The sequence below is a fragment of the Impatiens glandulifera genome, chromosome 2 (assembly GCF_907164915.1).
Source record: "Impatiens glandulifera chromosome 2, dImpGla2.1, whole genome shotgun sequence".
Taxonomy (NCBI): Eukaryota; Viridiplantae; Streptophyta; class Magnoliopsida; order Ericales; family Balsaminaceae; genus Impatiens; species Impatiens glandulifera.
The window spans coordinates 11,840,294-11,856,159 of NC_061863.1; the positions used below are offsets into that span (position 1 = coordinate 11,840,294).

Consider the following 15,866-nt stretch of genomic DNA (forward strand, 5'->3'; position numbering starts at 1 on the left):
TATGCTGGGAATGCCCTAATTTATTTTCCCGCCGATTTTATTATTTGTTTACAGCGGCTACAACCGATCGACTCGGTTTCAAGTTTTAACCGGTTCTAGACTTCTAGTGACCTTTGAATTAAATATCATTTAATTAACTTTGACTTATATCTTTGGAAAAAAGCTCACTTTAGACGTGTCTAAGTACTTGTACAACTAGCTCACTTAAACGTATATACTAATAAAAGGTTATTTAAACTTACGTACTATCAAAAATTGGCTCATTTAGCCTTTTTAGTAACGATGGTTAACTTTTATTTTTAAATTTATATATTTATTAATTAAATATTAATATATTTTCTCTCTCTCTTCCTTTTTCATTAATAAATAAACCCTATATTTTTATCTTTTTTATTATTTTTATATGAGTATTTATGATTAATTGTTTTAATTTTATTTTATATATAAGCATTCATAATTAATTATTTTAACTTTATATTTCTTCTTCTTTTTTATATATATTTTTTATATTCACATTAATTATTAATTATTTTAAAATTGTTTGATTCCAATAATTAAATATAACAATGAAAATTCTTTTAACAATAAAAATCCTTAAACACAAAAATAAATTAATTAAGAATTAAGAATTGAATAATAATAAAAACTCATTCATCAAATACTAAAAAGAGTAATAATAATCAAATATTAATATTAGACAAAACAATTCTTTTACTACTAATATAAGTCCGTGAATAAAAATTAAATAACAAATTATTAATTTTATTTTTATTTATATTAAACTAAATAAAAAAAAACATTTTTTCATTTTTATTATATTAAATTAAATAAGATAAAACCCTTCAAAAAAAAAATATTACAGTAAAACATAAAATTCATAAATAAGTTGTTAAATTTTTTTAAAAAAAATGAGAATTTAAGAAATGTGAGAAATAAAAACTAATAAAAAAAAAGATGAAATGTAAAAGAGAAATTAATATTAAAATAATAAAAAAAAATTAAGAATAAAATAAATTACCTAGTTTAATTAATGAAAAAGAAGGAGAGAGAAAATTTATTAATATTTAATTAATAAATATATAAATTTAAAAATAAAAGTTAACTATGGTTATTAAAAGAGGCTAAATGAGCCAATTTTTTATAGTACATAGGTTTAAATGACCTTTTATTAGTACATACGTCTAAATGAGCTAGTTGTACAAGTACATACGTCTAAGTGAGCTTTTTTCCTATATCTTTTAAGTCTCAAATAATTTAAATTTTCTAATTCAAATGAATTTTTTAACGGATTCGATTAAACATCTAAATTTATGCGGTTCACTTAACTCAAATGATAATATTCATTTGTCGATTCGATCAAAAGTACATAATAATAATTGAAATAATATGTGCATTTAAAATTTTATCCAATGGACAAACATCAATAAGTACCTACATTGTTTTATCTTAGGAACAAAATAAAAAACAATAATTGAGTTTTTACCCTAAAAAAAAGAGATGAAATTTGTCTATCTTTTATGGTCATATTTTCCTCTACACAAATCATAACACATTTCGGATTTTTGTTTTACAAAATTAGAAAGAATGAACAATTTAGATGAAATTGACACGATATTTTATCGATAATGATTTTGTAAATTATTTTATCGCAATTTGTTTTACAACGTTTGCGGAACATTATTTATTGAATGAGTAAGTTCAACGTTTACCTAAAGATCCTCCCACTCGTGGTGCTGAAATTGTACAAGTTTTAATGAATAATGATAATTCATTTTTTCGAGCTATAAGAATGAATTGTGAATGTGTTAGACGACTTATAAATCGTAGTTTAATACATTACAATTTAGTTGGTGGACGTAAATTTTTAATTGAAGAGAAAGTATTGATGACTTTAGTATATTTTGCTCATGGTGGAAGTATGGGAGTGGTGACCATCTTTTTTGGTCATTCGAAGTCTACGACGTCTAAGTAGTATCAAAGGTGTTAAAGTTATTAATACAACTATACACGGATGAAATGCAACCCATTGATCAAACACAAGTACATGTCAAGTTCACCACAATTAACATTCAAAAATTATTTAAGAGAAATATTTTGTCATTTTCCACGTTTAATGATATTGGTTCATTTGTTTTATATATTATTAATATAATATTATTTGATGTATTGTCTTTAATAGAACTAACATTTAGCCGGTGCATTTGCACGATTAATAATATAAAAAACCATGAAAAAAAATTACGAATAACATTTTTTATTTTATTTTTAACCGTTTTAAGTTTATGGGTTGGTCAACCCACAATCCGACCCAAATATCCATTTACTCAACATCATTATATATATATATATATTAGTTAGTTAAAAAATTGAATTTATATTAATGTTAAAACGTTCCGCGTTTATCAAATTTGGTGTTGAATTTAAAATATAAAGTCTTAATATCATAGTTGGTAAAAGGTTGTACTTGTTTTTGTTATCTAGCATTTTTTATTTTATTTTTAACCGTTTTAAATTTAAGGCGGGTCAACCCACAATCCGACCCAAGTATCCAAATTAACCACAACTCTCGACCCGGCAATCCGGACACTTTAAAAATTAAGCATCATTATATATATATATATATATAGATTAGTTAGTTAAAAAGTTGAACTTATATTAATGTTAAAACGTCCCGCGTTTATCAAATTTGGTGTTGAATTTAAAATATAAAGTCTTAGAAGCCTAATTGGTTAAAGAGTTTTACTTGTTTTGTTAGGTTGCAACTTCGAAACATATCTCTAGCATTTTTAATTTTATTTTTAACCGTTTTAAATTTAAAGGCGGGTCAACCCACAATTCGACCCAAGTATTCAAATTAACCACAGCTCTCGACCCGGCAATCCGAACACTTTAAAAATTAAGCATCATTATATATATATAGATTAGTTGGTTAAAAAGTTTAACTTATATTAATATTAAAACGTCCCGCGTTTATCAAATTTAGTGTTGAATTTAAAATATAAATTCGTTGTAACCTAGTTGGTTAAAGAGTTTTATTTGTTTTGTTAGGTTGTAAGTTCGAAACATACCTCTAGCATTTTTAATTTTATTTTTAAAATATAAAGTCTTTGTAGCCTAGTTGGTTAAAAAGTTGTACTTGTTTTGTTAGGTTGCAAATTTGAAACATACCTTTAGCATTTTTAATTTTATTTTTAACCGTTTTAAATTTAAAGGCGGGTCAACCCACAATCCGACCCAAGTATCCAAATTAACCACAGCTATCGACCTGACAATCCGGACACTTTAAAAATTAAGCATCATTATATATATATATATTAGTTGGTTAAAAAGTTGAACTTATATTAATATTAAAACGTTTCGCGTTTATCAAATTTGGTGTTGAATTTAAAATATAAATTTTTTGTAGCCTAGTTGGTTAAAGAGTTGTATTTGTTTTGTTAAGTTGTAAGTTCGAAATATACCTCTAACATTTTTAATTTTATTTTTAACCGTTTTAAATTTAAAGGCGGGTCAACCCACAATCCGACCCAAGTATCCAAATTAACCACAGCTCTCGACCCGGCAATCCAGACACTTTAAAAATTAAGCATCATTATATATATATATATAGATTAGTTGGTTAAAAAGTTGAACTTATATTAATATTAAAACGTCCAGCGTTTATCAAATTTGGTGTTGAATTTAAAATATAAAGTCTTTGTAGCATAGTTGGTTAAAGAGTTGTACTTGTTTTGTTAGGTTACAAGTTCGAAATATACCTCTAGCATTTTTAATTTTATTTTTAACCGTTTTAAATTTAAAGGCGGGTCAACCCACAATCCGACCCAAGTATCCAAATTAACCACAACTCTCGACCCGACAATCCGGACACTTTAAAAATTAAGCATTATTTTATATATATAAATTGTATTGGTGTTATTGATGACACTCATGGGGCGGTTCGGGGCGGGGAATACATTTACCATTCTTGCGCCGTTTTAATTTCGCGGATTTTTTTAATATCATTCCCGCCCCGTTCGTTTTTTTCGGTTTCGGAAAATCCCACGGAACACCATTAATAATTTTAAAAAATAAATAAAAAAAATTATATAAACGAATTTTTTAATATAATATATATTATAATATATTAAAATTTTATATTATTATAAAGAAATAACCTTACTACTCTTATAAAATATAGTGAATAAATAAATATGCTGGTGATTTATTATATTTAATTATGTTTATGGTGTTTGGGGTGAAATCGGGGCGGGGGACACAAATACCATCCCCGCCCCATCCCCGTTCGATTTCGGGGAAAAACCGTCTCAAACAGGACAATTCGGTTCGATTTTCGCGGGGCAATTTCAAATTGTCATCCTTATGTACGAGTACATCCTAAGACAAGCGAGTCACTAAATTGGCGTGGTCGGACTGGTTATACAACTACCAACGTCATAGCGATATGTGACCACAATATGTTATTTACATATTTTGTCGTTGGTGTTGAGGCGTCTATGCACGATTCATCGGTCCTTGACAAGTTCAGAACAATTCAATATATGGTTTTTCGCATCCTATTATGTATGTTATTCACTTCATTGTTTCAATTGTGAAATAAAATATACAACAAAACTTATGTATGGTTTTAGTAGGTAAAATATGGTTATATACATACCATATTGCCATACTCCATATCACCCACATCAACTTTTGTCACAACAACAATCATATAATGCAAAAGAGACGTTAAATAAATAATGTTCGTCCATCAAATCTGTGATTGAAAGAACTTTTGAAATTTGAAAAAATAAATGGCACATAATATTTTATTCGGGTTCTTTTTGAAGATTTTTAATTAAAAAATAATTAAATATTATTAATGCAACTGCGAAATTGTATAACTTTATCTAGAGAATATGATAGAAAAATTTTTCATTAATTTTGATAAACATCAAAATGAATGAAGAATTGGGACTACTAATAACAATTAGTTGAAAAACTAGGAAAATGAAGGATATATTAAACTAAATACCATGAATATTTTTTTAGATGAAATTGTCACTCAAAAATAAAATAAATAAAAAACGTGCTAATAATTTTATTAAAAAAATATATATTTAAATAAAATAAAAAACTAATGAACTTTAATGCATTAAAATTATTTCAATACATGTACCTATAATTTTGTTTGATTTTGAATTTATTTAAAAATATAAATTTATTAAATAAAATATAATAAATAAAAAATAGTTAATAAACTAATTATAATATATTTTTTGATTAAATCAATTAATATAGTAAAATATAAAACAAATTAGGCCTAAATAAAAATAAATGAAAATAATATTTTTTATTAAAACTCAATATTAAAATATTTAGTATGTAAAAATAAATTAAAAATTAAAAAGGTATTTTAATATTTTAAAAATTATTTTATTGATTATGTTAAGTGAGAGATTGAAAATTTAATTTTTTTTAACATTAAATAAAAAAATCGGCTAAAAACACAAAAAAATTTAGAATTAATTTGTTTTCTTCTAGAGAATTTCCTAGAACAATATGGAGGGATTTTGATGATAAACCCGTATTTCTGGGGAAGGATTCGAAAAGGAGGAGGAATCGTATCAGTTGAGAAAGAGGATGTGACGATCCGATGATAAACCCGTTTGTGAATAACGGGTCGTCAGCTTGTTTTTCAGGTCTGGGATGTGAAAATTCTGATCTCAAACTGACCCTTTATCAGACCAAATAATCGGATTAGAGTTGATTAATGAAAGAAGCTTGGGATTTCAATAATATCTGATTCTTATAGGGATTAAAGGCATGAAAAATATGATCTTCCCTAATGGTGTGTACGATTAGGTTCAGTTGGTATATCGACGAAATGCACAACCAAAGCTGTTGAAGTCGGTTGGAAAAACTTCAAAATGTCGGTTTATTAGTTGGGATATTGGTCGGATCGGTTCAGTCGGTTATTAAATCAGTACCGATTATCTATCTATGAAGAAGACATGTCTACCTAGTACCTACCTTTCTTGCTATTCTCTCTATCAAAATGGTGGGTTATTTGAAAATTATTCAAATAACCCTGATAAATCGACAATCTGGATCCAAATACATTTAATATAAAAATAGAAATAGTAGTGTATTCAAGAAAATCAATTTATTCAAATTGTCGAAATTCAGCAATTCTTGAATACAAAGATAATCCATAGGTACATACCTATAATCCATCCATCCTTAGTCGAGATTATCAACTTTGACAGGAGTAATATCATCCGCAACACTAAACCCTCCAACAGTGCGTGCAAAGAACACAAATTGTTGTTCTAGAGCAGATTTTATGTTCTTGGCCTATAAAAACAAAACAAAATATAATCAAACCCTTTACTTTTCTTCTCAAAATAAATGCATTACACATACATTGCGAAAACCATGCCCCTCTCCTTCGTATTCAATCAGAGCAACTGGTAGTCCCCTTTTCTTTAAAGCGTGGTAGATTATCTGAGCTTGATTGGGTGGAACGACCTGTAATAACAAGATTTTTCTAACTTAGCATTCACGAAATTACCAAACTGAAATGTGTATTCAAATTTTACCTTATCTTCCAGCCCTTGTAGCAAAATTATAGGGCAGGAGAATTGATCAACAAAATTGATAGGCGCCCTCTTAAAATAATTCTCTTTATTTCCTGCAAGGTTTTAAACAAAAAATAACATTAATTTTGCATCCGTTGCACTTAAGTGTTTCAAATTGAGGGCAGATGAATTACCAACAAGATTATCAATGTAACAGGATTCAAATTTATGAGTCTCTTCCCTCATCAACTGCAAGTCTGGTATCTGCTTACAAACAAATGGCCATAAAAAACAATTACTATTTACTAATCTAAGCCTTTTTTTTTTCTAACCATAATGTGGAAAGGTTCAAAAAACACTTACACCATACATAGAAGCTCCAGCTTTAAACGTGTCTTTAAATGCAAGAGCTGCTAATGTTGTGTATCCACCAGCAGAACCACCAGCTATGCATAATCTTTCACCGTCTACTTTACCACTGTCCACCTGGAAAAAGTAATATTAGGGTTTTCGTCAACTCCTCTAAATATATGGAAGATTATTATTAGATTACAAAATATTCCTAAACTTACGCATTGAATATTTTATATTTCTCTAAATCTCTTTTATATAGAGACTAACCATATGAATATTTACCACACCCTAAGACAGAAAAAAATATCCAGAAAGAAAAGCAGGGAATATTTACCAAAAATTTGGCACAGCTGCAGCAATCATTGACATCAACCACTCCCCATTGCCCAAGAAGTCTTTCTCGATATTCCCGACCATAACCTTCACAAGTGGATGAATTCTCATATCAGTCTAGGAATTTTTTTTTTCTTTTTTGTGACTGGAGTTTGCCATGACCCTCAACTTGAGACCTTGGTCTCTTAAGTAATTATAGATAAAAAAAAAAGGATTCAGAATATACCAGTGCTTCCACCATAATTAACATCAGCAATTGCCCAGCCCCTACTAGTCCAATACTGGTAACTGAGATTCAGTATTCCACGGGTCTCAGCTGTGGGTCCTCCTGTCGAATTGCATATATAACAACACTTTAAAAATGGTCATGTCATCAAGTGTCCAAATAATTCACATGGTCTATTTGGAAACACTTTTTATTTTTAGATCTGGATAAGCATTTGGATGAATAAATATCTCAATAAGTGACCTCCGACTAAACTCTGTCAAACATGAACTCATCTAACAAAAAAAAGTGTCTTCTTAGCCAAAAGGAAATCCCAACTATTTCTACTTTTGTTTTTCACAACCAATGCATTTCTACATCCGTTTTCTTTAATGCCTTTGACCAAAATGTAGATTTCTTTCTAGTTGAAATGAAATAGATGACTTGTGAAAAGAGATTCCTAGAAACTGTTACTTACAAGCCTAGAGATGAAGAAATATAGACAAGACAAAGAATGGCCTAAGCCTGATATTTCATATTCAATACTTTTCCTACTAAGTACCATACTGCCCCTATACTAGAAGTTGGAAGAAGAGGTTAACAAAATCATACCATGGCTCCTCACTAAAAGAGGAGGTTTCTCTCCACTGGCTTGATAATGTGGGTTGTTTGGTGGATAGAAAAAGGCATAGGCATTCTGGCCTGGAACCTCAGTTGGAAATTCAATCAACTCTGGCAAGCTAAAATATGATTCGTACTTTATGCTGTCAGGTGAAGAAGACCAAACAATACTGACTTCAGTTGGAATTGACAGTTGAGCATCCAAAGTCACCTGATTAGACATTGAATTTGACAATTAGTACAAAAATAAAATAAAATAAAATTGTTGTCTAAGCATTTCAATAAATAAAAAATAAGGAGAAAGGAACACCTTAGCTATTGACAATGGAAGTATAGCCGAACCTCCCTCCACATATAGTTCATTGACTCCCAATGCCTACACAAGCAAATTTATCAACCATATAAATGATTACAATTAGATATCTTTCTTTTTGTTATTTGAATCTCCAAAATCATGCTAATAATATATTCACATAATAACACATTACATAACATAGTTACACTAAGAAAAAGTCCAGAAATCATACTATGTTATTTGTATCTGTGAAGGGAATGTCCAATGGGGTTAATGTATTCTTGGTATCATCCAGAATACCAACAAAAGATCGCCCATTCTTCCTGCAATATCACTGTCATCAGCATATAAAATAAACAGAGAGTTAAATAGTTACTAGAAACAGGTAAGGAACAAGTATCTGAGAAGAACACCTATAACTGCAAGCAATTAAGGTGTGTTGCTCATTACACCGAAGAATCTGATAAGAACTGATACCAAATACCCATAAGGGTTTTGTAAATTCGGCGTCCATAGAATAGACAGGCACTACCTTGTTCAGAAGTTGATCCTATTGTCAAAACAACAAATAGGAACAAAAAATCTTGTTATAATGATTTTTAGGGAGTCATCGAAAAATGACACTAAACAGTAAACATAACCTCACTCACCCATTTATAAATATTCCAAAATCCATTTTCTCTATCACTGATGAAAAACAATTCACCTGCAAAAAACAAACTAAAGTTAATAAAAAAAAATTGAAACTAATAAGCTATGTTTCAGTTAGTTGTATTTTAAGGATTCAATTATGTTTCCCATCTCGAGGCCATTGATTTACGCATGTCTCTTAATACCAAGCATACATGATTTGCACATTTTAATAGATACTTAAATGTGAATAAATAATGCATTCAAGGTATTCAAATCCTTGTATTTGGAAGTGTGAGCATGTTTATCATCTATGGATGAAATCATAGGCTTATCACCTCTTTCAATATTCAATATGTGCTTCTTTTGGGATAAATCTTCAAACCATCAATAGAAAAAGATCATTTTTGAATCATATCTAAGGCCTATGAAGCTTTACTGTTCCCTATGATTGGCTTTGGGAGATTTTTTAATGAACATTTTTATGTTATTTTGTACTTTAAAAATTGACTTACTATCCTTTTTGAAAAGAAATAGTATCACCAGCTTACATTTGTCGAATTATTAAATGTTGGGATGGTGCTTGTGATATTTGGCTTGGGAAGCTTTTTATTTGGCAGTTTTCTGGATGTTAAATACCATTGGTGTGTGATATTCCGCAGATTTTCTAGTAGTCTATGATGTCATATCTACTTTAAGTCAATGTAATGGGAGTAAAATGTCAACTGTTTCAGTAGATAGTATAAATATAGACATGGGAACAATACCACATGATCTGATGAACATGACAAGGACACAAAACAGTCAAAGCTGACTGAGCTGCCACGTCAGAAGGCTTAAATTGAATAACATAATGCATAAGTTAGGGACTCAGTTATCCTTAGAATAGAAGATAATAATTCTATTGATTTTAAACTGAAACATTCTGGAGCTAAGATAGTTATTAAATCATTAGCACCGCCTTCCTCCTAGATCAGCTTATTGTTTAGCAATCAGTGTAATTATCATTTACTTTGATCTTCTATTTTTAAGTACAGCATGTAATCACCATTCATTCCAAAATTAATACAAGAAGCAGAAGTATAATTTTTCTTTTGCCTAGTTGTTTACAAATCAAGATCAACAAGAAGATCTTAGATTTGTTCTAGATCAATCGAGCTAGGACAAATAATAAGCAGAAACACGTGGAAAATGGTTCAACAAGATAAAAAACAAATGAAAAAAAGATACCTTTAGAGGACCACTTAGGTTCAGTTGGTGACTCTATGATTGCAGGATCACCACCAGCAACACAAACGCGTTCATAGACATCTCTGAATTGGAGTACAAGAATTTTTCAATCAAAGCAAACTAAAATAAATAAAGATAATAAGTCAAGTCAAACATCTTTATAAACAAATAGAATCATTTTCACTTATATGAAAAATAACCAGTTTCAATGATCAAGAAATATCTTTACCCCTTATCAGAAATATAACCAACCCAAAGCTCTGATTTGTCCCATGGCATGTTAGGGTGACCCCATTCTATCCATGCCAGTCGTTCGCCTTTCGCGTCCAAACGTGGGGACGCATAGAAGTCGTTGCCACTAATTAATACTTCAGGCTCTGTTGGAAATAAACAATCAAAAAAAGAAGAAGATGTGGTTATTATTAATCTTCATCATTAAGTTGAGAAACTGCTTTAGGTTTAAGAATTTCACATGCCTGAGATATTCTTCTCCTGGAGATTAATAGTAACAATAGTTGTAGTTGAGTTCAGCCTGTCCTTACGACCATCTACAAGATGATAGACAAAGCAACAAAAAGAAAAGAGAAGATGAGATTAAAATCCAATAAGTAGTAGATTGATACTATCACTATAGAACTAAAAATTAAGAGTTGAATGTTGAAAAGTCACGATGATACGGATCCACCCCTTCTTGCGCCAAAGATCTTACCGAATTTTACTGGGCTTCGTCAACTTTTGTTGGGCTCACTATACTTCCCGTACTTTAAAAAATGGCTCAAATTACTTCAAGTCATTATTTATTAATTAACTACATTTAGTTGCTAATCATCTCTACACAATTTCTATAGCTCTTTAATCTCAATTATTGACTAAAATATCATTTTCTTTCTACAAAGCATACTGAGACATTATCGGAGTTTACCACGAAATGAAAACAAAAAGCAATTTAAGTCATTTATTAAAAGTTTAGAAAGCATAACGAGTCTTTGATGCAAGTTCAGAAATCCAAATGAACTTCCATCCTTTAATTTCTTTACCTAGATTGTAATCCAGATAAAACTACATATTGTAAGAAAGAAAAACGCTTTAAATCACACATCATGATCTAGCTTGTGATCAAAAGTTTATCTGTCAAACAACAGTTTTGGATCATAATCCAGTCACAATAGGCTCAATATAAAGATTAGGAACAATCTAACAGTTGGAAGTAGATGATAGACAAAGCAACAAACCTTCCCTCACTGTAATATACCGGTTGAAGCGCAAATCAAACACTCCATCAGCATAGTTAACTAACGACGGTTCACCATAATCCGGAGTAATAGGAACAGGAAAAGCATCCGCTACAAAACCAGTGAGAATGAAAAATTGAGATTCCATTGAAAGAAACACATGATAAAACAGAACAAACATGTCAAGAAAGCAATAACCATTAGATTTGATCGATTGCTGGTAAAGTCTTTGATCTTTATAATTCGAGAAGATTATCTTATCTCCCGAAATGTTAAAAGCACCACCGCCATACTCTTGACAAACAGTTCGGACAGAGAAATCTTTAGGTGTAATATCAACCGGTTCATCACCTATCTTCTCAGGCGCCTTAACAATCACTAAACGCCTGAAAGAAAACCGTTAGTACTAGTATCAAACAGGTGATATGCATAAAATACTGATCGATCAATTCATGCATAAGTACCCTGACTCTGTTGGACGAGATTCGAGCCAGAAGAGGTTGCCATTTCCGTCGACAGCGGTGCCGCCAAGGCGTTTATCGGCGCCGGAGATGATGTCAGCAGTAAGTGGAGACTTCCATGAGCCGTAAGGTGCGGTTATCGTTTCCTGGATTGATGCCGAAGAAGCAGCAGCCATGGATTTGAAACTCGTTGGTGTGAGAAATCTTCTGATTTGGCGGAAGGAAGAAAATGAAGAGGAAAAGAAATTTGGGTATTTAGTGAGAGTGATGATGGACGAAAATGCCATCTTAATAGTTTCTTATTTCATGAATCTAGAGATTTCGTTGATGTTGTGACATATTAAAATAATTTAAGATATATATTTTTATTACAATTTTTCTATATGGATTTGTTTATATTTATGGATCTCATGAACAAAAATATAACATGTATAGTATATATATAATTGATAAAAACGATAAAAGGTATTAATATGTAATAATAAAATAAAAAATAATAATTTAAAATATAAAATATTTTAGTATATTAATTAATAAATTGACTAATATAATTAGGACGGTAAAAAAAAATTAAAAATAAATGATTAAAATGGTAGCTTACTGGTTTATTGGTTAACTGATTCCATCGGTTTCGTTTAACCGATATTTTACCGGTTAAACTGTTCAATTTTTAGTTGAAGTATATTTCTACCAATTTAACCGGTAAATCGAATATAATTTAATTATATATCTATATTTATAATTTATATTAGTTATTTTTTTAAATATTAGATATATATTATAACATTTAATATTTTATATATGTTTTATAATTTATATTAATTAATTTATAAATACTAGAAAGAAAAAAACAAAAGTTTAATATATATTATAATATTTAATAATCTATATATAATAGCATAATATAATATGAATAAGAGTACGGCTGGAACAAAGATTTTGAAAAAAAATATATAATTTGTCTCTTAATTTTTTTTTATTTTTTTTTAACTTAACTCTTTATTTTTTATTTATTTTTTTATAATATTTAGATTTATTCAATTAATAAAATTTATTTAATAAATTTAATACTTAATTTAAAAAATTAAATTATCAGTTTCCAGTTAAACCCGGTTAACCGATCCGAATCGGTAGAATCAGAACCAGTAAAACCGATTCTAAATCGGTCGGTTAACCATTTTGTAAAATAAAGAGCAATACCGTTTTTTAGTTAGTTTTGTCTGATTATTTGTTTTAAAATTAACTTACAAATATATTTAAATGTCTAGTTTGAATTTTTTTAAATATTTTATTAGACTTGTAATATTTTGATAAGAGTATAATTTAAGTAGTAGAGTTAGTCAAGAGTTTTCATAGTCATTTAATTTTTTTTTTTTTTTTTTACAATTTAAGTGAGGGATAATCCGGTCTGATTGTGGACATTGTAATTGTATTAATATAATTGTTTTTTTAATTAAAAAGACTCATTACATAGTGGTACTTAATTTTAATTCTTTACTTACTAATAATCATTTAAAAAAAATGAATTATTGTGTTTTTAAAAACAAAATAAAAATGGTATATCCCAAGTATTTAAAAAATGTGACATATATAATCAACTTATTTATGTATAAGTACTTTTTTTTTTTAAAAAAATGCTCAAATTTGTTGTTTTAAATTTGGTATTTAATTTATAGAATAAGTCTAACTTAACTTAATGAAAGGAGAATGAAAAATCAACATATATTATGAATATAGCGTAAAATGGAGCATCAAATTTGAAACAACATATCTTTAAAAAAAGAAAAAAACTGTCCAGGCATAAAATTAGGGTGGGATGTCTTTAGCAAATAAGGAATATGAATATGGTAACACAATTTCAATTATTGAAGTTAAGATAAAATAAATTTCCTTAAAAAAAAAAAAAGAAAAAAAAAGAAGAAGAGATTGGTTGGTAGGAGTGGGATCCACGGGGATACCATAACAATATCTTGGTGGGTCTGTCTTGGGTCGGCTATGTCCATGACATATCATCTTTGTTTAAAGTGTTTGTCTCTTCACTTCAAAAATCAACATTAATGGGTCGGTTATGTCCATGGGTTATGTCTTGGCATGACTCTAATTTTCTTTTTCAATTTAATTCATTATTTACTTATTAAAAATAGGCAAAATTCACTTTGATAATTTTTTTTTTAAATCCACTATAATTCTTGAATTCATCCATATTTGTGATTATGTATAATGCAAGAATCAACTAGTTCTTTGATTTTGATTTTCATTGATGAGAATGTCACAATTATTTTTATTAGTTAGGAGATCTTTTTATTTTTGAGTTCTCTAAATCACGAAAACTATGGTTGACAACGAATTGAGATACAAGACTGTTTAATTTCTTTGTGCAACCGATCAATAAGACTTGATCTTGGAACATCGTGTCATATATTTCTTTATGTTTATACAATTTATCAAAGCAATATAGTGAATATTATTGGGTCAAAACTTACAAATATTTGTATTCAACATTTGAAAGACAATGACTTCTTTCTGATTCTTGAACTAATTTGTCAAGTTATGATTAAATTTGATATTGTAGGTCAATGTAAAGATTTAGCTCCTAAAGTTCTGATCCATTTTTGATGAGAAACCAAATTTCAAAAAATAAATTCCAAAAAGCTCATTCAATTATTATATCATTGTCTTTGTTTATGAGTAACAAAATCCAAATTTGATCATTTGGATCTTTTATATTTTGAATACTTACTTGCCGGACCAATGCCCATCAATATATAAAACAAAATGATATATGAACTTGGTCCAATGGTTGATCCAGAAGGCTCAAAAGCATTAAACAATTCTCTTATTAGAAAGGCCCAACTAAGTGATCAAGTTACTAGAGGTTACTTCTTTTAGTGGTACATTTTTTTTTTAGGTTTCTGAAATATTGATTTCAAGAAGATATTTTTTCATATATGGTTTATTTTTACTAGGTTCGTTTAAATGGTCGATTACTTAGTTTGGACATTTGGGTTTATAAAAGATGGTTTATTTTGGGCTTTCTTTTTGGATCCAAAGGTCCAATATATTGGGACTTACATGTTGATGTGGGTGATTTAGGGGGAATTATTTATGATATTGGGGATTGGATTTTTTATTTTATTTTATATAAATATAGGAGTTTAGAGGCAATATCCACTTAAGTCTGAATTTTAAATTCTTACTATTTTAAATTTACGATAAAAAGATTTTACGATTTTACGAATTTATAAATAACTTTGATTTTACGATTTTATACGATTTTACGTTTAAAAATATTATATTTAAAAATTAAAAAAATTAAGTTATTATTTATTCAAATAAATAAATTAATATAATTAATGTTGTAAGCGTAAATTTTTTATTCTTCTTATTATTTTTTTTAATTAAATTTATATTTAAATATATACAAAATTTAAATTAGTAAATATAAAATATAAATAACTAAATTTATAATGATTATTTTATTTATTTATTTCAAAAGAATAAGAAATACATAATATGTATTTTATAGAAGATCTCCAATTGAGTAATATTACTTAACATGCACTTTCCAATTCCACGAGAAATCAGTCTCTCCATTCATAATTTGAATTTTTTTATTACTTTTTTTTAACTGGATCGATTTTCTATTTGAATCTGCCACCCCTCTCTTTAATTATTTTTTTTCAAGTTGATCGCTTTTTTATTTGTCATCACTCTCTTTGATATTTTCGTCAGCTAGTGGTGTTTTCAATAACTCCGCTTGAGCCTACTTGTGGACCACCACCCCACTAAACATCAAGAAAAACTCCTCGAAGAGGTGATTCATGCAAATTCACTAAAATTGCCCCGCCTTAACCTTATATAAGCTTAGACTACATTTTCAAGTCTTTCTTAAAAAAAGGGAATGATCCATTGAAACTATCTCTCATTGGGTGTGTACATATCCTC

At 28.7% G+C, this 15,866-nt stretch overlaps 1 protein-coding gene across 1 annotated transcript; it reads right to left on the minus strand.

Annotated features, from left to right (window-relative positions):
- Positions 1-6,087: 6,087 nt before the first annotated feature.
- Positions 6,088-12,248, minus strand: LOC124926309. Its single transcript, XM_047466505.1, has 18 exons — positions 11,925-12,248; positions 11,659-11,846; positions 11,461-11,571; positions 10,705-10,776; positions 10,458-10,605; positions 10,229-10,311; positions 9,019-9,074; positions 8,782-8,918; positions 8,601-8,691; positions 8,384-8,449; positions 8,065-8,284; positions 7,474-7,575; positions 7,249-7,334; positions 6,924-7,046; positions 6,755-6,824; positions 6,582-6,673; positions 6,406-6,510; positions 6,088-6,336 (listed from the first exon to the last, which is right to left on the minus strand). Exons 1-18 carry the CDS (start codon positions 12,206-12,208, stop codon positions 6,223-6,225), a joined length of 2,148 nt encoding a protein of 715 aa, XP_047322461.1. The 5' UTR covers positions 12,209-12,248; the 3' UTR covers positions 6,088-6,222.
- Positions 12,249-15,866: the final 3,618 nt, after the last annotated feature.